Source organism: Salmo salar, chromosome ssa25, assembly GCF_905237065.1.
Source record: "Salmo salar chromosome ssa25, Ssal_v3.1, whole genome shotgun sequence".
Lineage (NCBI taxonomy): Eukaryota > Metazoa > Chordata > Actinopteri > Salmoniformes > Salmonidae > Salmo > Salmo salar.
The window spans coordinates 20,913,038-20,939,552 of NC_059466.1; the positions used below are offsets into that span (position 1 = coordinate 20,913,038).

General features: G+C 44.6%; 3 protein-coding genes and 2 pseudogenes across 3 annotated transcripts; 2 read left to right on the plus strand and 3 right to left on the minus strand.

Annotated features, from left to right (window-relative positions):
• Positions 1-235: 235 nt before the first annotated feature.
• LOC106586349 (lariat debranching enzyme-like) lies at positions 236-4,111 on the plus strand (annotated as a pseudogene).
• An 87-nt stretch (positions 4,112-4,198) lies between these two features.
• Positions 4,199-10,592, minus strand: LOC106586350 (ras-related protein Rab-5B). The gene is made up of 6 exons (XM_014173541.2): positions 10,308-10,592; positions 8,792-9,055; positions 8,043-8,194; positions 7,720-7,842; positions 7,471-7,564; positions 4,199-7,269 (listed from the first exon to the last, which is right to left on the minus strand). The coding sequence occupies exons 2-6, from the start codon at positions 8,952-8,954 to the stop codon at positions 7,145-7,147; spliced, it is 657 nt and encodes a 218-aa protein (XP_014029016.1). The 5' UTR covers positions 8,955-9,055; positions 10,308-10,592; the 3' UTR covers positions 4,199-7,144.
• Positions 10,593-14,594: 4,002 nt separating this feature from the next.
• lcmt2 (leucine carboxyl methyltransferase 2) lies at positions 14,595-18,474 on the plus strand. The gene is given in 10 exon segments (XM_045707896.1): positions 14,595-14,607; positions 15,144-15,286; positions 15,726-16,023; positions 16,179-16,335; positions 16,947-17,047; positions 17,050-17,101; positions 17,236-17,399; positions 17,592-17,648; positions 17,651-17,727; positions 17,917-18,474. Coding segments are annotated over 10 exon segments (1,278 nt in total). The 3' UTR covers positions 18,133-18,474.
• Positions 18,474-21,854, minus strand: crygs2 (crystallin, gamma S2). The gene is made up of 3 exons (XM_014173540.2): positions 21,720-21,854; positions 20,139-20,381; positions 18,474-18,955 (listed from the first exon to the last, which is right to left on the minus strand). Exons 1-3 carry the CDS (start codon positions 21,735-21,737, stop codon positions 18,683-18,685), a joined length of 534 nt encoding a protein of 177 aa, XP_014029015.1. The 5' UTR covers positions 21,738-21,854; the 3' UTR covers positions 18,474-18,682.
• Positions 21,855-22,703: 849 nt separating this feature from the next.
• On the minus strand, positions 22,704-25,218 carry LOC106586347 (TBCC domain-containing protein 1-like; annotated as a pseudogene).
• Positions 25,219-26,515: the final 1,297 nt, after the last annotated feature.

The following is a 26,515-nucleotide window of genomic DNA, read 5'->3' on the forward strand; positions in this document are numbered from 1 at the left end:
TTTTGGTTCTAAACGCGCAGATCATTTGAAATTGAAGTTTGGGTGATTCGACAAACATATGATTATTATAAGCATTTATGTTCATATATAAATATGTTTTATTCATAAAGAAGTGTTGGTAGTTCGAATTACAACGTTTCGGGATAATGTACGGATGTTTTTTTTTTTGTAAATTATATTGATTGTGGAAAGTGCAACCTATGACTCCATCGCTCGATTTACTTTAGTGGATGTGGTGTGCGCATGCGCTCTAGGCAAAATAGGCTGAGGTGGGAAAATATGTTCGATTCATACGTTTTGGTTGAGATGAACGGAACAAACCAACATAATCATAATCACGCTACGTCGTAAATGAAAATAGCAAAAGGTGAAGAAGAAAAAAATACGTTTGATATGACCATGTCTCTTAGACAGGACAAGGCTACAACCTGTCTACAACCCCAGAGAGAGTTTTTGACAGCAGATCTCTAGAGCTAGCGACAACAACCAACACAAATGATTGAGCAAATATGCTAACTTTTATTATACTGTATCTATATTTGTCTTTCTCATCATATCATTAATTTATTTCCCTCGACCTAGCTCGTTATGCAAACCAAACTACTACTGTAGCTACAGTATATCAGAAGGTACATAGAAGGGCAGCTACTGTAATCTGGTGACCTCTATGGATTTAAATGCCATAGGAATCAACAGCCATGTGGGTTAAACCCAACCCTGTCAGTACTACTTATGGTTCCTTTAGTTTAAGGGACAATCTGTTGTATTTCTGATGGTTGTATCTTGATTGTTGCAGGTACTACTCTGGAGAGTAGAAAGCTCTGGTCCTGACCATCTTCATGGGGGGGGGGGGGGGATCATGAGGCCTCCAACCACCTCCAGGACTGGTGGGTAAGACCTTACCTTTAGACTCTGGCTACAAAGTTAACACGCATATTACAAGTTCCACAGATTGACATCTCAAGGCAATTTGCCCATCAGGCAATTCAGGAGCAGTTTTCACTTGCCTGAAAATGTTATTGTGCATGTAATAATAACAGTGTATGTGGTGTTCCATCAGGTTATGCTGGCGTTGTGCGCTACAAAGGAGTAAGGATAGGTGGCTTGTCTGGAATCTTCAAAGGGCATGAATACAGGAAATGTGAGGTCAAAAATCTCTAGTAGATATATCCTCCTGTTCCTGCAAATGCGTTGCAGCCCAACCGTTTTTAACATTGAATGAATGTCCTTTTTTTACAGGGCTTTACGAGTTCCCTCCATATCCCAGAAACTCTACGCAGTGTTTGCCACATCAGGAACATTGATGTCTTCAAACTCAAACAGGTGACTACCACTTACAAGGTTAATATATCAAATTATGTCCCCCCCATTTTATCATATTTGTCATCATGCCTCCCCTATTTTGCCACTAGATCCAGATGGCTGTGGATGTCTTCCTGACCCATGACTGGCCTCGTGGGATCTACCATTATGGCAGCACGGGGCAGCTACTGAGGAAGAAGTTGTTCCAGAGGCAGGAGGTGGAGTCCTGCGGCTGCAGTGCTCCTGGCCCATCTGCAGCCTAACTACTGGTTCTCTGCACACCTCCACGTCAAGTTTGCTGCCCTTATGCAGCACCCGGTGAGCTGAACTGACTACGGTTATGTAGAGAGACTGCTGTGGATATTCAGAGATGTGATTCTTTCTGATTAATCAGAATTAAGATTCTGTGATTTTTGCATAATCCCAAACCAATATCTTCTTTATCCTGATTGTCATTGTTGTGTTGCTAGGTCACGGAACTGATATTTCCTATGCAGCACTGGTTATATTGCTGCTCTGTTTTTACCTTCAGGCCAATGATGATGCTGCCCTCCGCACTACCAAATTCCTCTCACTGGATAAGTGCCTCCCCTACATGGACTTTCTACAGGTGAGAGAGGGTGATTACACGTGGCATGGATGGTGTGTGATTATGGTCCAGTTTCATAGATCCAGATTAAACCTACTCCTGAATTTATGGAGCATCTGTTCATCTTGGTCTGTGAAACAGCTTGCTTGAAGATCTTGTTTTATGCTAGTAAGGGCTATAGGTGTCTTCTCTATGGTGCATGTCTGAGTTGATGCTGACTTGTATGGTGTGTGTTTCAGATCGTAGAGGTAGCAGACAGGCCCAAGCTCATCCCAGGTTCTGGAGTATGATCCAGAGTGGCTGGCCATCCCGAAGGCTAAAAGACAACCTGCTGGCTGTCAGCCCTAACTACTGGAACCCTCCACAGAACAACGGCCTGCACATAAGGTCAAATACTCACATTGTCTGTATTCCTCTCTCTCTCACACATACGACACACCCTGCTATCTCACTTAAACACTTGTTCTCTCACGCACATACACATTTGTATACTTACAGACCACCCCTCACTTACACACCCACACTTAACTACTTCTGTATGTTGTCCAGGTGGGACATCAGTGCGTCTGAGGCAGCCATGATGGAGGCTGTGGGTGAACTGGGAGGTGAGCTGTCCATCCCAGACAACTTCAGCCTGACCGTGCCAGCCTACGATCCTGCCTGGCCCCCATCCCAGCTACAGCACCAACCCCCAGACCACCCAGCTCTGTGCCACCCAGGGCCTCACAGACATCTATGCCCAGGTCGGGGGACAGATGGGCACAGGAGCCCCAGAGCTGGAGGATGATGATGATGTCGAGTGCGGATGAACCCAGTGAGTACCCTAGTGACACCTCAGGCCTGTCCAGCTCATACAACCCTGATGAGATGACCATAGAGGAAGAAGAGGGGGAGAAGGAGGGAGGAGAGAAAAAGGGTAAGGGGGAGGGCCCTGATGCAGTGGTGCCTGAGGGTGAGACGGGGGAAGCAGGAGAGAGACGGGACTCAGGGAGCCTCTGGAGAGCTACCCCCCCAGTCGCATGGTCCTGTCCATGCTTGAGCCCAAATCAGACCCCGCTACTCCCTCTGGCCTGTCCCTCAACCTGCCTACCCCCTCTCACTCCTCACCCCTGGAAAGGAAGGGGGAGGAGCCCCATGTCCGGATCCCCAAGCGCAGCAGTGGGAAGAAGGGGGATCCCAGCAGTACGGGTAGCAACTCCAGGATCAAACACAGGAACCAGGTCATCTACACAGCAGTCAACAACAAGGAGAGTGAGGACTAGGGCTGGAACTTGACCCACGTTTTGGTGGGAACTGTTGTGAAATATACAAGATTCTCATGATGGTTTTATATTGATATTGTCCGTCAATGAAAAACTATTGTCCTTCTTGATTGCAAACCAACAGAGAGCTGTTTTGTTAGGAAAGGAAGAGGGGAGAATCCCATGATGGAAATGTATGTTTTTAAGTCTAATTTCTGTTTTTGTAAATAATGAAATTTTGGACAAATGTTGATTTCAGACATTTTACTGAGTTGTTTTCTAGTGTGGGTCAACTGCAAAAGGGCTGTTGTAAATAAAACAAGTATATCATGTAAAGAATGCAAGTTTATATTTATTGTCATGAATCTTGCCCTGGAGGCAGGACTAAGCGATTTCTGCTAGAAGGGCCAACTGCAAAGTCAAAATTAGCTATATTGTACAAATTCATGATAACTCAAACTAGTTTTTTGGTATTCATTTAAGGTTAGGCATTAGGGTTAGCAGTGTGGTTAAGGTTAGGTTTAAAATCATATTTTGACTTTGTAGCTGTGCCAGCTAGTGACCACTCTGCAGAACTGCCTCCAGAACAAGATTCATGACGAAAAATGCTAACCTGTGTAAAGAACATGAATATGTTTGTACACTAATCAGTGTTTCCCAAACTCAGTCCTGAGGCCCTCCGTTGGATGCACGTTATGGGTGTTGCCCTAGCACTACATAGCTGATTCAAATAAACAAAGCTTGATGACAAGTTGGTTATTTGAATCAGCTGTGTAGTGCTAGGACAAAAAACCAAAACGTTCCCCCAGGGGGGACCCCTGGACCGAATTTTGAACATGAACCTTGTGTATGACATCTTTACTCCTGTACACATTCTGAGATCAGGCCCATGTTTATGCAGTGCTTTGTGACTGCCTAAACCTCTTTTTTTTTGAAAGCCCCCCTAAAGCATCCCAAATGTTCTTGCAACCCCCCCCCCCCAAATGAAAAACTATATTTCAAGCCTAACCCATGACAGAGACAAGTGGCACAACTGGACTAAACCATTTATGATACAAGCCCTCAGTTCATATTCACTGCACACATGGCGCAATAGCACATCTTTATTGAACAACACTTTACAGAGGAGCTGAGGGGAGTTTGAGTCTTTCCCACGTTTTTGTGGAGGTCATCATTATTACACGAACCTGTGATCATAGAATAAGAGTTAATGAATGAGTGACTCATGGACTTATCAATTAATCATGATGACAGCCCATGAAACAATTTGCTTTTAAATTAAGTAGAGCTCATCACATAGATTGGTGTCCTTAGTGACTAATTCCAGCGTAATGATATAAGTACTCTAGTTAGTAAAATCAACAGTTTCAATAAAATTAGGTGACAAAATATACTGTATTTGACAAGAGCTCCTTACAACTGTACAAAGAGCAGAATTACACTGTGCAGAAAGAGTTAATGGTTACAAGCTAATGTTGAGGTCCAGGGAGATGCTTTACTTTTACTTTTTAGCTGGGATGGCTAACTCTGGAAATTCCTTTGGTATCTACTGAGTAAGTGAATCAGCTTTTAGTTTTCTTGCACCTTATTTGTGGAACAATCTTCCATCGACCGTTTTCTTGCGGGTAATGTCATACCGTATAAAAAAATTCACGACAGCTGTGATGGAAACAGGTAGTTTCGGTACGATTTTTTTAAATGCCGACAGAATTTGTTCGTTCGACATGGTGGGATCTTTTTTGTGTCTTAATTATGTGAGAAATGGTGGTGGAAACACCTTTATTCCCAAATATTGATATAATAACCATCATATGGAAGTAAACTTGAAGTCATGTGACGATATGGTGTGTTGTCCTCCCACTATGACTTGGAAAAAGCATGCAGTTTATTAGGCTACAGATGAAATAAAATGTGATGAACTTCACAGGGTGGTGAAAGCGCATAGTGATCTTGATGCTCCTTTCCAATAAATATCGATGGTCTTATTCTGGTGACATGATCGACGCTTGACTGCCGTTTAACAAAAACGATTATTCTTGCTCTTATCCATAATAATCCCATTATATAATCTACCAGCCCAGCCGACCCACATAAATCTGTCACCAATTGGATGGAAACCTAGCTAGTGTGTTTTTCTTTCTGTTTGCATTTTGATGTGTATATTTTCTGTCATTCTGTGCTCATCTGTAAAAGAGACCTTGGTCTGAGTATGACCCCCTGATAAAATAAAGGTTAAATTAAAAAAAAGTACATTTCTGCCTATTGAACATGCCACAGCATACCCAAATCAAAGAACATATGAAGATAATGGGAGTAGGCACTTCTTGTTTTGTTTTTAAACCCCCCGTAAGCATCCGTATTCTTTTTAGCTAAGCCTTGGACACGTCCCAAATGGATCCTTCCCTACACCAGACACTCCTGTAGATCTGAAACAATTGGAGAGGTGGAAGCAATATGGCAAAAATAATCCACCCATTTGGCCAGGTTAAGCAACTACCATAATGCATTAACCTTTCTGATCTGTTCAGATCTACATAAATATGTCTAGGGGTAAAGGGTCAATTCTGAATCCATCAACAGAGTGAGTAGCTCTGTCACCAAAGCTTGCCGTCTCGCTCTAGTGCTTTGAACAGCACCAGCTCATTAGTCATCAACGTTAAAAGCGTTTGTTTACAATGTTTTCAATTACATCAACTCTTAAGCAGTAAGAAACAAGACAAATGAAGAACAGCAGAACATATCATGTAGATCATGGACATTGCATTCACAACATGACAGGCCAGATACCAGATGCATTGGTTTCCTACCTACAGGACTGCAAGTCTAGAGGGGTTTGAGTAGCCTGGTCCCAGATCTGCTTGTGCTGTCTTGCAAACTCCTATAGTCATTGTTGAGCAGAGGGAGACAGATCTGGGACCAGGCTAGGGTTTGAGATCAATACCAACTATAAGTTATCACTACGAGGGGCAAGGAATTTCTCCTGACAATGTAAACTGACCAGGAGAGACTGTGGCCATGGATATCACCAATTGTGCACTAGACAGTGGATTGATTGTTAGAAACAGTGAAGGTTTCCAGTGAAGGCCTAGCCAGACAGACATGGCCTAGAGCAGACTCACTCAGTCCCAACAGCAAATAAATACTGGACTCTGGGTTCTTCAGTGTACATCTACATCTGTGTGTGGAAGATAGATAAATGAGGAGGAGAGGCCTGGATGAGCATGATGTTTCACAACACCGCTGCTCTGAGGAGTAATAATAATAATATAGCCTAGGGGTTCAAATAAATAAAGGGCACCAGAGGAAATTAGGGCATCAGAAGAGGCAATAAACTGTGGTTATCCTCCCTCCGTCGTTTGGGATTGTGGGTAACCTGTGCCATCTAACATGGGTTACTCTATCTGTAGGGACTGGGGAGTATCTGGAATGGCCCAGGCCAAGGCTTCAGGGTTGGGTTAAGGTTGTCCAGGCTGCCTGGGGCTCATGCCAGAGGAGGGTGATGAGAGGGCATTTAATACAGCTCTGCCCCTCTGTGAGGTGCACAAATGGGAATACTATAGGGAGGGAGTATGACCTGCATCCCATTCACTCTTTCATTCCCTCATCCTTCAGGCTCCATCTCTCCTTTCTTCCCTCTCTGCCACTCAAGAACTGACACTGCAGCGATTGCATAACCAAATGGAACCATGATTGAAATTAAACGAGACAGACAAAATGCAAAACATCCATGATTAGCGCTCAATACTATACAAAGTATTCACTCTCTCACGCTCTTTTTCCTCCTCATGTCTGTCAGTCTTTGTCCAAAATCTCTCTCTGGCGTCGGTTGGTGAGGCAAACACTCATAAAAGACAACCGTCCAACTCAAACTCCCTCTTTCTTTCTTCCCCTCTTTCTATTTCTCTCAATGGCGGTCTGTCTGTCTGTGGATGGGAGGGAGGGTGGAGGGGGTTTCCCCCTGCCCGACCCCAGAGGTTGGGAACAGGGATGGCAGGATGGTGGTGAAGGGGTCCTAGTTCCCTCCTCCTCCTCCACAGCAGGATCGGGTGTTGTGGGCTTCAGGATCCTGTAGGTTCACTCCCCGGTGTCGCGCTGCATGTGTAGGATTCTGGGTGTCCGTTTTGGGCATCTTTTTGGCTGCAGAGATAGTGGAACACACTTTGTCAGAGGCCAATAATAATGTTTGTTATTATTATTTTGAACTATGCCCTGGAGTTTTTCCTGGTCATGTGATGTGGTCATGAAAAACTTTTTTCTTAAGCCAATAGTTGATTTGAATCTAAATGATTATCCCTAGAAGTCGCCCTATAGATTGTTGGGAAAAAGATGGGAGCTCACCAATGGCCAGGAAAAGTTCGTTGACATTCATGGCAGTCTTGGCAGAGGTCTCCATGAAGAGAAGTCCAGTGTCTTCAGAATAGGTCTGGGCCTCCTGTCAGACAGGCAACACATAATGAAAAGGCTATCCATCAGGCAACCATCCATCAGTATTGGGAATCCCCAGTTAGAATTCAAATGTGGTATACCATTAAGTCATTGTATAGTAAAGACCTTAACATCTTAACGAGTCAGTGTTGAGTACAGTACCTCATACTCCACTAGTCTCTTCTCAGCCAGGTCCGCCTTGTTGCCTGCCAGAGCGATGACAATGTTGGGGCTAGCCTGCCTCTGTAGCTCCTTCACCCAGGCTTTAGCCCGCTCAAACGTCTCCTACAGGAGGGCAAAATAGAGACCATAAGAGAGGGACAGAGGGGAGAGGTGAGAAAGAGGAGTCAGATACAGTGCAACATTTAAATAACATGGCTATGTTCACATGATAGAGAGGGCTAAAGCTTCTATACAGTACAATACATGTTAACTCTTAAAGTTAGCTCTGAGCATGCATCTTTGTGGTGTGCTGATGACTGTACCGGCTTGGTGATGTCAAAGACCACGATGGCAGCCTGTGCCCCGCGGTAGTACATGGGAGCCAGACTGTGGTAACGCTCCTGTCCCGCTGTGTCCCAGATCTCAAACTTCACAGTAGTGTCGTCTAGACACACAGACTGGGCCAGGAACGCAGCTGAGAGAGGGAGAGAGGATGAATAACTCATGATGTAAAACTTAGTCCTTTCATCTCAGACAACCCTCCCAACTTGATCCAGGAAATCTCGCACAGTGTGCTTATGCTGCGGTACTCAAGGACCAAAAGGCTCCTCAACAGCTTCTACCCCGAAGCCAAAAGATTGCTGAACAATTAATAAAATCGGCAACAGACAATTTACATTGACCCCCCCCTTTTGTACACTGCTGCTACTCGCTGTTTATTATCTATGCATAGTCACTTCACCACTACCTACATGTACAAATTACCTCAACTAACCTGTACCACCGCACACTGACTCGGTACCGGTGTCCCCTGTATATAGCCTTGTTATTGTTATTGTTATTATGTTACTTTTTATTATTACTTTTTATTTTAGTCTACTTGGTAAATATTTTCTTAACTCTTCTTGAACTGCGCTGTTGGTTAAGGGCTTGTAAGTAAGCATTTCACGGTAAGGTCTACACTTGTTGTATTCGGCGCATGTGACAAATAAAGTTTGATTTGATTTGAACAGAGTTGCCCAGCAGTGCCCGTCAACTTCTCCCCTCCCCTTATTCCCCCATCCCCCATCACCTCCGATGGTGGTCTCCTGGAACTCATCAAACTGTCCCTTGACGAAGCGCAGAACTAGGCTGGACTTTCCCACTGCCATGTCTCCCAGTAGGACCAGTTTAAACTGGCATATCTTGGTCTGGGGCAGCGTGCCATTGGGCCGGCCACTCCCTCTGGTAGCCATGGTGACGGTGGAGGGTGGGGCCTCCCAGTGATGGGAGCTTAGACTACAGGGATCTCTAGGATGTGAAGTCTTTCTCTACCTCCCCTCTCCTCTCTTTCTGTCTGCAGATGAGAGAATGACAATAGAGGGAACTGTTATGTAAAGCATTGCTGGTAATGGAAAAAGGAAAGAGTGGCTCACACGACAGCAGGTGTCATTCAGTCTGGACAGGTGGGTAATTGTTTCATCTGTATTACATGATTATTACATGATCTGCAATAAAGCCCATTCACACAAATCTAGGGTGACTGACATAAAACACAGGCTGAGGATGTGCGCTAGCCTGCATTATACATCGCCATAGGAATCATGGTGCGGTCAAAACAAGTGGAGGTGTCGACCATTCCAGGTCCAATTGATAGGACAAAATGGTCATGTCTGTCATTTGCACCAATGACGGGAGTGTGATGATCTCCCACTCCCCACTGTCACACGCATCCAAACGCTGTAATTTCAAAGTTTGTTTCATTATGGTTATAAATAATTTCAGACTTGTCGACTGCATGAACTTCACAAAAATCATGTGCTCAAAGGTCATACAGTTTTTGATGAAGTCGCCACAGTTGCTTCTCACCAACTACACCGTGCAGCATCACCTGCCCTGTGGGAGGCACTATTTGTCCACCAATCATTAGGGTGCTTTTGTTTCGGCCACGTTTATGTGACTGAAACAAGAACCAACTTTGCATGGATTCTAAAGTTACAGGGGGTACAAATGAAAAGTGATATTTGAGACCCCTCTAACCAATGAATTGTACACACGTTATATTTCCAGTTTGTGAGTGCGTGATATGGAGGTATAGAAGTTTCTTTAGACATTTATACAGAAACACTTTTATAAACAATAGCAGCTATGTTGACTCTGCCATGTTGATCTGAGCCTTAATGTTGGAATACCACTACATTGTCCGACTTTCGGCTGTCATCTCCCCCGACTTCACTCGCCGACTTTCGTCTGCTGCCGGCTTCATGAGGCTTAGCCCTCGAACACACCCATTGTTATATCAGGAGAATGACTGTGCTTTCACCACCACAGATCAAACCACGTATGTGGCTTTGCCATTGTTAATTACCTGCTACGCATTTAGCTTTATTTTTATTTTACATTGGAGAATAGGAGTTATGCAGGTATTGTCCGTTTTATCTGTTAATTGGTGCATCTCCGTAGAGAATGGACTCCGTTGTAGCCAAGTCATTTTGATGCGGATGAGCCAATTCCGCCCCAGCTCTGGTTTGACGCTCTTCTGTTTCAGCCTTGCGGATACACGTCCCATGTAGCCTACATACGGGGAGTAGAAAAACATCAATACATACCAGTGACAGTATTGGCGCTGTCTCTAACACGATCTAAGGTCCCAGTCTTGAGTCTTGACTGTTGACAATTTATCTACTGGTAAAAGGACTGTTAACGCTTCCTGCAAATTCGCGCAGTCGCAGTCAGTGCCGCATTCTCGATTTTCTTAAACGGATAGATAACGGCATTCCTCCACGTTTAGTTCACGTCAGGTGCAAAGGTGCCCACTCTCCCAAAAAATACCCCAAATATTTCATTGAGTAAAATATTTGTATTTGTAAACCGCATCTATGGAAGCGCATTCCCGCCACAAAAAAACAACATTTGTAATGTCCAAAGGTCGTTATCAATAATACTCCTCAATAAGAGGAAGAGCGTTTGATTTGCCTGCTTTGTGGCAAAGTTCCTTTATTGGCATGGGAAACATATGTTTACATTGCCAAAGCAAGTGAAATAGATAATAAACAAAAGTAAAATAAACACTACAAAAGGGAAAATAAATAAACATAAATACCACATCTTCACCAACAAACCGCCCCCGAGGTCAAACTAAAGTCTGTCAGCTAGACTACACACACACACACACACACACACACACACACACACACACACACACACACACACACACACACACACACACACACACACACACACACACACACACACACACACACCTGGATCAAACTAAAGTCTGTCAGCTAGACACACACACAGACACACACACACACACACACACACACACACACACACACACACACACACACACACACACACTTGGACCAAACTAAAGTCCATCAGAAACACATCCCCCCTGACCCTCTGATTCACCAAGCCCTGGGTAAAAGTCTCCTCCACTCCTCTTTTCCGCCTTCTTCCATTGCCTTCTCATATTATTTTTCTAAATGCACAATAGGTGACGAGATCGTGACCCTGTAGGTCACAGTTCAGTCTGTAGCAGCATTCCAAACCAGTTCATTACCTCTGATCCTGTGATGTCACTGGTATTCATTCACAATGTACTGTATAGTGTATAATATGCTGTTTTATGTCAGAGTTGGTGTGTGTTCTCCTCCTACCGAGGGATCTGTCTGTGAATGGGTGGTGAATTGCATTGGGCAGGCTTTTGTTCCAGCCCAGCACTAGCACACCTGATTCAACATATCAACCTCTCATCAAGACATTGATAAACTGTATCAGGTGTCTTAATGTTGATACAGTATGTAACTTACAAAGCTTGTGGACTAAGGCACTGGTAGGTCGTCATTGTAAATAAGAATTTGTTCTTAACTGACTTGCCTAGTTACATTTAAAAAATAAGTAAATATATATAGCTCTCCAGGACCAGGGTTGGCCCCCCACTGGCTTGGGAAGTGTGTGGGAGGTCTGGGTTAAACCAAGTATGTCTCTCTTTTCAATCTTTCTGACTGTTTGTATCAGTGGAGGTGAGAGGACGGCTTATAATAATGGCTGGAATGGAGCAAGTAGAATGGCATCAAGCACATGGAAACCATGTGTTTGATGTCTTTGATACCGTTCCACCGATTCCGCTCCAGCCATTACCACAAGCCCGTCCTCCCCAATTAAGGTGCCACCAACCTCCTGTGGTTTGTAAGTATTATGTTCCTCTGACCCAGATGCTATTTTAGCACTCATTGCACTTTGACTAGATAAACGTTAGAGACACCAGACTGCAAGTCATAACGTCATCATAGGAAAAGGGAACAGCAATGGTAGTCTATTTGTCTCCCCTGTTCTCTTCCTCTCCTTCTCTTCCTCTTTCTCTGTCTCCCTCCCTCTCTCATTTAAGAGAGAATACTGATCCAAACACTATGAAACTGAAGCGACTGCGTGAACTGGAAGACTGACATTTCTTTTTTTAAAGTTTGATGTGATTTGACTGAAGCAATAAAGTTGACTGAGACTTTGGGTGTCTTGAAAAACTCTTAAAATAAAATGTATTAATCATTATTGTGTTTGTTGTTTGTTTCTGATGACACTGGTGAGGTCTGTGTGCATGAGGGCTAATAATCTACCATGCTAGGTAGGTGAGTGCATTTTCCTGCTCCCTGCTTCACCACAAATCTCAACATTTACTAGTCATAACTAATGCTTATAACTAGTGTTTATATATACAGTATCTATATACAGTGGAGATCAGTGGTGTAGTGGAGGGTAAACGCAGTATACACACCTTTTTTATTCTGTGAGAGGGTTTACCCACCTTTTGTGGAAAAATGTATTTAAGTATAGGGAGAGTTACTTTATTCACCATGGACAGCAATCACAGTTTACCACTACATCAATGGTAGAGATCATGTTTTAACATTGTGAGGGTTCTAGCTGAGGACAGCTGAGGTCATGTTCACACACAACCCTCTGTCTCTCTCTTTAGAGATGGTATCTTGGTAACTTTCTCTCTCTCCAGTGCCCTCATTTATCAACCAGGTGTACATTTCTTACTAAATTCTGCCATATGTGGAGATTCAGGGATTTGTGTGCGCCAGAAATTATTGGGATTTAACAAACTGTCGCACGCAACAAAAAGGCATGTTTTTATTGATAAATCAGAGCCATGTTATATTTGTGCGCTACAACCCAGCTTGGAAAATAACCTCCATTTACCTTTTATGGCAACAAAAACACCCTCATTTGCTGTATGATTTGGAAATGTTGGAATTTGGCCATGTCCATTTCTTAAAGAAGCAGAATATCAGATGTTATCACATTTCTGTAGAGTTGAGGGCAGAATGTTTTAATCTGTTGCAGTGACTGGGGCGGCAGGTAACCTAGTGGTTAGAGCGTTGGGCCAGTAACCAGAAGGTTGCTGGATTGATTCCTCGAGCTGACATGGTAAATATCTGTCGTTCTGCCCCTGAGCAAGACAGTTAACCCACTGTTCCCCGGGTGATGTGGATGTAGATGAAGGCAGCCCCACCCCCCCCCCCCGCACCTCTCTGATTCAGAGGGGTTGGGTTAAATGCGGAAGACACATTTCTGTTGAAGACATTCAGTTGGACAACTGACTACGTATGCCCCCTATAGTGAGTACCAAACACCGATTGTTTATTGAACAACTTGAAAGTAAATGCTGCCTACATCCCACACTTCTATGCAAAATATGAATTGTTGTTCAATACATGATTGCAGGTATAGGCTCTGGGACGAAATAGGCTAGGTTTACTGCCATAGGTTATTTATTTAACCTTTATTTAACTAGGAAAGTCAGTTAAGAATTCTTATTTACAATGACGGCCTACCCCGGCCAAACCCTACCCTAACCCGGACGACGCTGGGCCAATTGTGCACTGCCCTATGGGACTCCCGTTCACAGCCTGTTGTGATACAGCCTGAATCAGGGTCTGTAGAGACACCTCTAGCACGGCGTTGCAGTGCCTTAGACCGCTGCGCCACTCGGGAGGTTACCGGTCTATTTCATTTTGAACATTGTTGGCTATTGAATGAGCGATTAATAAATGGTGGGAATAAACCAGTCATGTCTGAAAAGGAGAGGCATGCTGTGCAATATGATTATGATTTAGGCCTCTATGATAAAAGTCAAATCAATATATTACTATACGGTCTTCTTACCAACGGCAAATGCATCTGTTTTATTATTAGGCCTACGTTTTAATTATGACTTTGTGGCTGTGGAATCTAGTGACGACCAAGTCTGAAGTCACCCCATTGAATTTGAAATGTAAAATGGTTAAGGTAAGGGTAAAGATTAAGGTTAGTCAAAGGTTATGGTTAAGGTCAGGGTTAGGTTAAGGTTAGGAACAAGCGCTGGTCAAATGTCCTGTCAGAGCATGCAGCCCGTTTGAAATGTAAGCTCCACCCTCACCATTGGGGCAACCAATCACATAATTTCTGCCTTGGGGCAGATCTGCCTCCAGAAAATTCATGAATAAAAATGCTAACCTGCCTCTGGCGGGGTTGGTGGTGTTTGAGCAGGACTTCCTGGCGCAAAGATGCTCTTATCAATAACAACACTCAGCTGAATAGTGGCTGGATACCCTTTCATCCTGACCCACAGGTACACTATCTATTACACTACACACAAATAAACACATGCATGCACGCGCAGACACACACACACACACACACACACAGTGTGAACACTATGCTGAGTGCTGGCCTGTGATACATCTAACAGCTGTATGTGTGTCCAGACCCTGTTTATGTTCACGGTGGTCAGTACCATCTGCTAGGGGTGGATGTGAGAGAGAAGCCCCAAGTGGAAGAGTCTCTAAGTGGGGCTGATCTGGAGTTCCCCTACCCTGCTATTGTCTGAAGTGGTGCTCACCTACATGGAGACACAGTGTGAGAATGGAGTGGAATGTGTTCGTGTGTGTGTATGTGTGTGTGTGTGTGTGTGTGTGTGTGTGTGTGTGTGTGTGTGTGTGTGTGTGTGTGTGTGTGTGTGTGTGTGTGTGTGTGTGTGTGTGTGTGTGTGTGTGTGTGTGTGTGTGTGTGTGTGCGTGCGCATGCACGTGCGTGTGCATGCTTTGGTTTGTTCATGTGTATTTGTGTGTAAGGGTGGTGGATACCTGGTATCCATGTTAGAATTAAGTGTAATTGTACTTATTCTCTTGACCCAGGTCGGATGCTGTTATTGGCTGGGCTGCGAGGCTCCTCCCCAAGTTGCCATTTGTGATGTACGAATAGATCCGCCCCCACAACCCCTTTGGTCGAGTTATGCACGACCACTTCCTGAAGCTCAGCTCCACCTTGCACTCGCTCAGACACTACCCAGACAGGACTGCACAGGTTCCTGAACAGGGAAAGTATGGTTGACTGAAAGCTACTGCTGCTACCTAAAGCAGCCATATAAATGTACTGTACCTCTGTTGAATAAGTGTTGTTAAGTGTGTGGGCTGAGTGTTGTCTACATGGCTGGGAACAGTGTCTGTGTTTGAATATGAATGAGTTCTACCTGGGTCTGATACCAGAGAAGGAGACATGCGGAGTAGAGAGCCTGGAACCATTCGATGTGTTTGAGGTGAGTTACTCTAATCTAGAGTCCTGCAGTCTACTTTTGTTTCAACTCACTAGCCATCAACCTCCCCATCAAAGATATACACAAACACAAACATTTTATTTTGACCATCTTTTCAATTTCCCTGTTTCTATGTATTTCAGGGGTGGCACCAGAAGTATTCCTCACTGCCTCCAGAGGCTCTCTAACCAGCCTCGCTCTGCTCAGTCACCCAACATATATGTTGATACCCACACTGTAGTTACAATGTACCTACCTATGTAATTACCATGTTTTTGTCTCGTACAGTGTGGCTAGTCTTTTGTCTGCTGCTGTTTGACATGAATTTCCCCCTCATGGATTAATAAAGTATCTATGTAATACATAGATTTTAGTGCCACTTAAAGTAAACTGCAACCATTTATTCTTCCATTACTTCTTTTCATTTATTGAACACTAATGCCAGTATCATCACAGAGAATACCGGATGTCTGGCGTGTCCTCTTCTGTGTCTACTCTCCATAGTGTCTCCCATCCCTCCCCTGAGGCTGGTGCTGAGCCGCCTCCCCTGGCTGTGAGGCCCATGGTTGGGCAGCTGTGTGTGGAGTGTCTGTGGATGGCCTCTATGCCCCTGGGTCCTGGGCTGGTGCTGCTCACTGGGGGCTCAGGCTGGGGGGGTAGAGAGGATACTACAGCCAGGTTCCTCATCAGAGCCAAGGGTGGCTGGAGATGTGCCTGTGTGACATCTTCCAATGACTGGGGTAAGAGGGTCCAATGGATTTGGTCAATGGTACTATTAGGGCATTGAGTTTTCCAACAAAAACTGTGTTTTGTTCTGACCAGGAAACATTCTGGACTCTAGATATAGGTTATAGAGCCCGGAGTTGTTCCTGATCAGGTTCTGTTCTCCTCCCAGGTGTCATACTGTATCACACAGTAACATCTGTGCTTGGGCGGGGAGTTGTGGTGTTTGGTGGCCACTCCTCCCCACTCAACCCAATCAGAACCCTCCTCAGAGTGACCTATGACAATGTGACCTGCCTAACCCCGTTGCCCCTGACGACCAGGCATCAGTGAGGCTATCCTTGAAGAAAATGACGTGTAGTGGCAACCAAGATGGAGGCACACTCTGACCATGGGTGAGTACTCTTAAACACTGATCTTAAAGGACCAGTGCAGCCATTTTTATCTCAATATCAAATCACTTCTGGGTAACCTTACTGTGATTGTTTTCAGTTAAAATGGTCAACAAACATAGTTTCTTAGCAAAGAGCAATTTCTCAAGAAAGAATTTTGCTAGGAGTGGCCTGAGTGGGGAGGGGAAAACAGAAAACTAGTGGTTATTGGCAGAGAGGTTTGGAATTCTCTTTCTTATTGGTCTATCAACTAATTTACACCAGGCAGGCCAAAACGCCATTCCACTAAACAAGCTGATATTTCAGGCGGTCTTTTCAAACAGCTCTTACACTAAAAGGGCATTACCCACTGGACACAGACGTCAATTCAATGTCTATTCCACATTGGTTCAACATAATTTCATTGAAATGACGTGGAAGCAACATTGATTCAACCAGTGTGTACCCAGTGGGTATCATCATTTTCACAGTGTTATTCTAACCTCATAGTATGGAAATATATATATAACACAGGATTATCACGTTTTTGACTGCACTGGGCCTTTAAGTCAGTTTTTCAGCAGGAATCATGCCTCAACAGCCTTCTCCGGTCTCTTCCTCACAGGTCAGAACTTCCTGTTTGTGTTTGGAGGATGGAAGGAGGCTGAGGCAGAACATTTGATGCCCACTTCCTGTGTCTTGATGGCCAGTGTTGGACTGAGGTGTTTTTAAAACTTTGCTGTTCATTATATTATTACCTCCTGCATTATCCAGCTGAGGGGAACATAGCCTGCCAACAACAAATAAATACAATACCCCCAGAACTTTGACTATATGTTTTTGCAAATTCCTATAGAGGGCTGATCCTCGCTTCTCCCATTCAGCCTGTCCATATGAAGGAGGGGCAGTGATCTGTGGAGGGTTGGGTAGAGAAAGTGTTCCACTGGGGGATACAGTCTGACTGAGGCCCACCACCACAGGCTTCTGCTGGGAGAGACTACACCTCCAACCCCCTCTAGTGCCCAGATGTGGAGCTTCAACAACTCAGACACAGGAAAACAGAGTCTAGTGGCTGACGTTTTCCATATTGGTTAACATTGAGTGAGTTAATGGATAGTTGTTTCAGACAATGTAGTCCTCCTCTAAATGTGCCCAGGATATTGTGCTGCTAAATCAAAGGTTTGTTCTAACACGGGCACCATCCTCCGTTCGTTCCAGATATTCCCACAGTGTCCATGTGATTGGTGATTGGCTGATGTTGGTGGGAGGGGTTTGCTTCAGGAGGAGGGCGTGCCAGGGGTTGCTGTTACAGATCTGACCAAAAGGGGCAGTGTGGAGCTCAGCCTGGACGCTGAGTACTGTAGGCATTGACCAGTTATATTACATCCATGTATTCACTGTAGTGCACACAAGGTCACAGACAACACAAACAAAATGGATTCAATGTACACCCACACTGTACATTGAATACATAAAATACAAATAAAAAATGGATTCACTGAGTGCCAACTGTCATCTCTCTCTGCCCTACCCTTCTAGTCTGCTGTACCCTGGCCTCTCATGCTGCACTCCTTCTGCTCGGCACTCCTTCTGCTCGGCACTCCTTCTGCTCGGCATTCCTTCTGCTCGACTCTCCTGGGCGACTCTGACCAGTCAACAACGATGGCTCTGATTGGTGGTGAGGGAAACTGCTTCTCTGTTGTGACTCATCACAACCCTCACCCCATCACTGTAGACCTGAAACCGGTTCTATAACTATGAGACATGGTCGCTAGAGGTATTCTTTGTGAGGACATTTTTGTAAAGTATCGACTTGGTAATGGAAAGCTGGGTCAATTTCTGGCACTAGAGCTGTGATGCATCAATAAGATATCTTGGCATCTGTCATGATGACATTGTCTTATTAGTTCACTTGATATTCCTTATAGCTTGAACCAAAATTAGTCAGTGGCTAAATTCCGCATGTAGAAGTTGATCTCCCTTTGGGCTGTATCAGTTCAGGGTCAAACATTTTGGACAAAAGAATACACCTCCTACCTTCCGGCTTCACACACTCACTGACACAGACACACAAAAAAAATGCCAACATTTTCAGATCTGCTTACCAGCCAAGTTTTAATTTCAGGAGAAAGACCTCAGTAAAGTCACAATCAAAGGACTCAAAGTAATAGGATAGGCGTTATTCAAAATCAAGAAGTATTAGGGTTATTCAAAGTCCATATTATGCATATTACGTATGATAGTAGTGAGGTTGGGTTTGAGGTTGAGGTTGGTGTTGAGGTTGGTGTTGTTATGGTCAGGAGGATCACTCAGTGAAGCGTCTGAAGGACTGGACAGTGGGGCTGACTGCACCCCAGTCCCCAGGCTTCCTGTACTCTCCCTTCTCCAGGAAGTACTGGCGTCCGCGGTAGTTGGGGTGCTCGTAGAAGACCCACCAGCCATCCAGGACCTTGCAGGAGTACACCTCCCTCCAACGGTACTTCTCCAGGACTGAGGGGCAGTCCTCGGTGGCCTCGAAGGCCTGGCCCGCGAAGTCATCCTTCTCATACAGCTGCATCTTGTACTGGGTCCCACAGGACTGTGGGGGTGGTGGGGATGGGGGGGGGATGGTGGTAGTAGTGGAGGTGGAGGCGAGGGGTTAGTGCAAGGGATTGGGAAAGAAAGGGGAGGGGATGTGGGGTAAGAGAAAGGGGGAAGGAGGGATATATAGGGAGATGAGATTCTTACTCAGCAACTTCTGGTTTATTTTGGGGGCTAGGATGTAAGGATAGTTAGTAACACACAAGGTTTGTAAAGCATTGTTGTGTGTTTGTCGATGTTCTGGTCGACCCAAAATGCATTTGTCTACCAACCCATCACCAGTCCAACGTTTTTAAACTCTTGAGATTGGTCTGAAACTGAACGGACCATCATGAGAAAAGAAACATATATTTTAATAACATGCTGTATTTTTTTCACTGCTGTTGTTTGGGCTGTTTATGGCTTCCTGTGTTACAGAGAATATTTCCACCACCATATTCTGCACCATAGTTGGAAAATTGATTGATTCTACAGTAGAAGTGTAGGTCTGATTCTTCCTGCCAGCTCCAGGTCAGCCAATAGCGATCAGTGCCACAATCACTTGATCAGTGCTATATGCTGGTATTGAACTCTTTTGACAAAGCCCTGGGTCTTGGGTGAACCGCCACTGTCACTGTTCTGTGCCTGGCCTCATTGGGATTGGGATGCCTAATATGCCCATCTGACGAACAGTCAGAAATGGTTTATTTGCATATTCCTGTCTATACCACTTTTGCTATCACTATAATAGCTATTCTTGGTTTTTCTGTTGATCTATGAAATGACTATTACAATGTATAGCCTACCCTGTGCATTGAAGGGAAGTGTACAGTGTTCTGTGCTCTAATTAAACAATAAGGCCAGAGGGGATGGGGTATATTGGCCATATACCACAAACCCCAGAGTTGCCTTATTGCTATTATAAACTGGTTACCAACGTAAATAGAACAGTAAACAAGTATTTTTGCGTCATCACTGTGATATATTGTCTGATGTACACACGGCTGAAATGCTGTTTCAGCCAATCAGCATCCAGGACCCAAACTACCCGGTTTATAATACAACATACCGTACACCCCATTCAGACAGCTCAGCATAGACCTAACAGACATACCCCATCTAGATACTGTTATTGAAGAAACATAATGATATCTCTTTTCGTTCACTATAATGCTGTAGGACTGAGGCAGTGGCAGACTTACAAAGTGGATCATCTTGCAGGAGCTGAGGCGGTCGTTGAGGCCCATCCAGCGCAGGTATTCAGGGTACTCTCCCCTGGTCAGAACATACTGGTAGCCCATGTAGTTGGGCCTCTCGTACACCACCCAGGCTCCACTCTCCACACGGATGGAGTTACAGCGGCTCAGGTAGGAATGGAAGTCGGTGCAGTCGCTGTCACACTCATAACGACGGCCCTGGAAGTTCTTATCCTCGTAAAAGACAATCTGGACGAGAACAAAAGAGACCAGAGTGGAGTGAGTGGGTTGAACTTGATAAAAGCTCTGCACTGCACTGTAGGTACCTTTTTACACAATGAATTGCTTTTTCCAACCTACCAAAGAACAAGTCAATCCACGCAACACATTCCTGATGCCTTTCTTTGCAGCTAGTGCTATTTCTAAAAGCCATAGATGTGGGTATTTATGCTGCAGTAGTTTATGTGTCGGGGGGCTAGGGTCAGTCTGTTACATCTGGAGTATTTCTCTTGTCTTATCCGGTGTCCTGTGTGAATTTAAATATGCTCTCTCTAATTCTCTCTTTCTCTCTTTCTGTCTTTCTCTCGGAGGACCTGAGCCCTAGGACCATGCCTCAGGACTACCTGGTATGATGACTCCTTGCTGTCCCCAGTCCACCTGGCCGTACTGCTGCTCCAGTTTCAACTGTTCTGCCTGCGGCTATGGAACCCTGACCTGTTCACCGGACGTGCTTGTTGCACCCTCGACAACTACTATGATTATTATTATTTGACCATGCTGGTCATTTATGAACATTTTAACATCAAGACCATGTTCTGTTATAATATCCACCCTGCACAGTCAGAAGAGGACTGGCCACCCCTCATAGCCTGGTTCCTCTCTAGGTTTCTTCCTAGGTTTTTGGCCTTTCTAGGGAGTTTTTCCTAGGGAGTTTTTCCTAGCCACCGTGCTTCTTTCACATGCATTGCTTGCTGTTTGGGGTTTTAGGCTGGGTTTCTGTACAGCACTTTGAGATATCAGCTGATGTACGAAGGGCTATATAAATAAATTTGATTTGATTTGGTAAGCTCATCAGTTTGAGTTAGTCTTTCCATCACAGAATAACTCCAATGTAAATATTTTTGATGGCACTTATATGCCAAATCGAAGACTGTATTCATAATAAAATGTGTATTTAGGACAGACAGAGATTATGTCCATTTCTGCAGAACACCAGTGCTGACAAGCTTTAACCAACATTCCAACTCACAGATGGGATTGAGCTGTGCTGTCTGGCAATAGTGCCCTCTACCTGTATACCAGGCATCACACAAAATACTATTACACTAGTATTATTACACTTACATTACAATTATACTAATACGTTGTTATTACTATGGCAACTATGACAGCGGGATAAATCAGCCAAGTTTGACAGAAAATATAAAAATTGTCCATCCCATAACTAAACCAAACACACCACAGAAAGTCACTGCTATGCTACTGCCACCATACAGTCACTATCCTGCCCACTATACTGTATCATTAGAACCTGTTCTGATGGAGCCAGTGATAGCCCAGAGCCAAGCGGCCATACCCGTTACTCACCCTGCCCATTTTGGACATTGTTTGTGGGCTAGGCTTGATAGATAGCGGTGGTCTGCTGGTCTCCCTGAAGTCTGGATGCTGGATGCCTCTGGTCCTGCCACCCAAGCCCTTTTATATACCCAGCCTCCCAGTTTTTAAACAGTGAGTGGAACAATTGCTTTGTCATGAAAATGAGATCCAAAAATTGAGTCAGTGATTCTAGTGCTATTCAGTTTTTCCAGAAAAGTGAAGCGGGATTACGGCATAATGACAGCATGGGGAGAGTGCCCATTGACCCCCTCTCTGCTGGCTTGCTGAATTGCCCCCCAACTCACCTCGCCCCCTACATCCACCAAAACACACACCCTCCCGTCACCCCCAGCCTATGCCCAATGTGCCTACCACCTCAGGCCAAGAGGCTACCAAATGTGCCAAATTCTGCCCAGATGCAGAGATATTGTGCCCCCATTGTTTAAAGTGTCACAAGTTCTCTTCAGGTGTATTCATGTCTTCAACTAAACACACATGGGGGAAATATGTATGTGGGGGAACTTGGAGGCATTCATTAGACATTTGAAATATGTAAGGTCCATTACACTAGAATACAACCAAGAAGCATGAATCAGGCGTGCAGGCCAATCAATCACTCTTTCCTTCCTCCTCTAGGGCCAATGAATGAACAAAAGACACAAAGAGAGGGATTAGGAGGTGATTGTTCAACATCTGCTCCCCCGTCTTAGCCAAAAATAGTTTATCTCTATACCTTTTGACTGTGCTACAGCTAATTGTAATGGTTTGTGATTTGTCCAACATTATAACTAAACATTAGCTGAGGTCGATATACAGGGTCTCTAAGTACAATATTCAACAATAAAAGGCATGTCAAAGCAAAAATGAATTGTTTATTCATGACTAAAGAAAAAAGAGAACTAAACAAAATTGTGCTCTTAGAAAACATTGAAAATAATTTCCATTGTAACGTGTAGGAAGGCCGACATAGTGCAATTTAATCGAAAGGCAAATCATAATCAATTTTATTTGTCACATTTGCGGAATACAACAGGTGTAGACCTTACCATGAAATGCTTACTTACAAGTCCTTAACCAACAATGCAGTTCAATAAATAGAGTTAAGAAAACATTTGCTAAATAAACTAAAGTAAAATATAAAATAAAACACAATAAGATGACATAACAATAAAGAGGCTATACACAGGGGAAGACCCTGAGAACTAAACTACAGCAGCAAGGCAGAAGAATAATAAAAGTAAGGCAAAGTAACAATAATACAATCTCATCCATCCACACTGGCCGAAGAAGCAAAGCAAATGACTAATAAGGAAGAGAAATACCTGGTTACCTAGCAACATCAGCATTCTCTGAAGCATGCTAGGCTTATTTTTATAGTACACAGTAACGGGATATAACTGCCCCCTCAAAGGCATCTTTCTCTTCTCATAACACTGTGTTCTGCCATCTTCTTTGAGGTGGCTATTATAGTCGACAGACCAAAGTCCTATCTGAGTGAGGTACTAGCGTGGGCCCAGATCGGTTTGTGCTCTTGCCAACCCCATTGCCAAAGTCAAACATTTTGAAACAGTTTGGCATGACAATGAGTGATAAGGAGCTGACATGATAGCACAAACAGATTGGCACTCAGGTGCTAAAGGTATTACATTCCTTGAAATTTGGCACAGGCCTTTAAATTCCTCACACCCTCTCTCCTATGCTACCAGAAAATACATATTAACAACAATATCATATCACATGTATACATTAATACATCTTTCCCCTATACTAGACAAGGTCAATCTCTGAATTTAACAGACAGTTAAATGATTCCCTATTATTTAATTGGTACAGTACACACAACAGAAGAACCAGACTCTAGGCAGATCTAACCTGAGTGGCTAACAATAGGTACCCTGCAATCGTACCCCAAGTACTCTAGGACCACTGGCTCTCTACCATCCCCACCATTGGTAAATCCATGAGAGTGAGTGTGCAAGGGTAGAGAATCTGGACGCACCAGTCTCAACTAGATGAAGGAATGCTGCAGTGGGAGGGCTATACAGCATACAGGGGACTAGAACAGAGCCAGAGGTGTATACCAGGCCACCCTTCTGCAGTCTAGTGATCCTCAGATCAGATCCAGGCCTGCCTGGAACTGTGGACAGCATGCAAACAAAGGGCTTAGAGCTACCAGTGGCTGTGAAGCAAACAGCTGAATGTGAGGTAAAAGCTTCTTTGTATGGGGATCTCCATCAACAAGAACCCAAAAAGTCAGCAAGGCAAAAGGTGTCCTCCCCGCTGTCCGTCTACATGTCCCTTCCTGCCTGGTGTCATTTGGCCTGGCCTCCAGGCTGTCACTGTCCGAGGGGTCCTGGGATGTGATGCAGGGGGGGGATAAGGCTGTCCAACCCATGCCTGTGTCCCGACTCCAACAGCCACTCATGGAACTTCTGCTCCACCAGGGCCTGGAACTGACGCCACCTCTCCCTGAAAACAGACTACTTACTACAGGAACAAGACTCATACATTAACAGACAACCAGAGTTCACTTTAAATGTGCACTTGGGCCCCTCCTTTAGCTCCCCATTATATCATTGTATTTATTTGTAAATCATATTAGTGAAAACAACTGGGTCACTTGTTATGTAAAGTAAGCCACAGTACAGTCACGGACATTTCGAGTGGCTGCATTATATTCACATTGATCCTGGAAAGCACTTCATATTTCCATTCACTGAGCGCTGGTCAAATTGCTGATAAATCTAAGCGGTAGAATGGCTGACTGGTAGTGTCTGTGTCTGCTCTGTCACTCACTTGTTCAGGTGGGCATCCTTTACCGTCTTCTGCCAGTCCTGTACACTCTTCTCCCTCTCCTCATGGGCCTTCTGGTACATCTATGGCAGTCCACCTGGCACCTCACACGTGTCCCCCTCCAATTCTAAAAACTCAGCGGGCGGCAGCAAGCGGTAGGAGCCAGGGTCTGGGGTGGTGCCCTTCACACCCAGCAGTAAGGGCTGGTCCCAGGCGTTTGGCACCACAGCTAAACCCACACTCGCCATGTGATCCTCCAGGGAGGGGTAGTGTGTGGAAGGGCCCTGGGGTGAGAGCAGTGATCCTGGGGAGGAGTATGGGCTGAGTGGGGCTCAGGGTGTGGATGGAACAGTAGGAGGAGGACCCTATGGCCAGCCAAACACACCACCCTGACGTTTAGGCTCACTGATCTGAAACACACACACCACTGGGAATGTCATCTCATCTGAGCTAATGGACATTGTTACAGTATAGCAATATTAAAGGAACTGCTACAAAACCAATAAGTAGTGTACTGATTTTGCTGTCCTCGTTATTTCTAGGGGTCTTAGGCCCAGCTAAATGGTCTGTAACCTGATTTGATGTGTGCATAAATGTTGGAAGTGTGTGCGACTAGGTGTTAAATGTATTTACCCAGGAGACAGCCACCTTACCTTTGGTCCAGGGCCAGCTCCTTCTTGACCTCTTGGTAGGCCATTCCAAGCATATTATTATTTGTTCAGAGGATGAAACATAAATATGTACAAAAAGGAAAAATACAAAAACGCACGCCCAACTAAAGAGATGAACTAACACCATGAAACAAACAACGGCCGGCTGAGAGGCTTCTGGCCTCCTGTCCCCTGGACTGACAAGCAATCTTGATCCCTCGCCCCTAAGGAATTATCTAGGCTTCCTGGCAGAACAGAGCCCTCGACTCGGTTGGTGTTACTACTTGGGGATGGCGTGTGGAAGTGTATCATGGTAGTGTTTGTCTATATCCTAACACTAACCTCCCCCCCCATACCATAACAGAACATTTCACCACTACTTCAGAAATATTTTACTATGTTAACTACAGTAGAACTCTAGTCACCAACACTGTGTGATGGACTGAATGATGGCTGAGATGAAAATCATCAAAGTCATCAGTCAAAAGTGGAAATGATATCAATAACAAACCATAAACACTACTACCGTCTCTATTGAAGCTGATCTGTTGTGGTTGTTAAGTGGGTCAGTCTATATGGTTTCCGTAACCTGACCTGAGTGGAGAGAGCAGGTAGATTAATGCCTCCATCACACCGACTGCGTCATTGCGCAAAATAGTACGCAGCATCATCTGGATGTCTAAAAGTTCAACATTCACCTTCTGCTACCATTTCTGTCAAGCCGTCCACGCATAGTTTGACGCATATGTTCGATAAATCCAACATATGCACCAATGAACGCACTGCAACTGCCTCTGCCTCTGCAATGCAATGCTGCAAGGCAAACGCAGCGTTTCATTGGAAATTAATGTGATTCTGGTGTACCAAAATGCAATGACGCTGTCGGTGTGTTCGAAGCATAAGGCATCACTGCAGCAGTGTATTTTGACGTTAGCTACTGCTAGCTTGTCTGAGTCCTTGGCCAAGGTCTGTCTGAACACTGTGACATTAGCACCATCTTGCTGCCTTGGGGGCAATGTGGGTGTTCCGGGCGATCTTAGCTCTCTTCATAGCGCCCTCCACTGGAGGACAGGAGAACAGACATATGGTCAGTCACAGACACACAGCCATGCTTCAATCCTGATAGCTCTCTACTTCTCCCACAAGGTGAGCTATAAAACAGTCACAAGATAACTCACTAACCTCTATAGACATACTAACACGCCTTCTTTGACTGTAACATCTAAATCTAAATGAATGATCCATATAAAGGTTTACTTTAGGTGGTAGTAACCTACCTTGCTGAGCCAAGACCAGCGACTTCCCAGACCTCAGGCAGGCTGATATACCAAAGGGGTTGAGGAC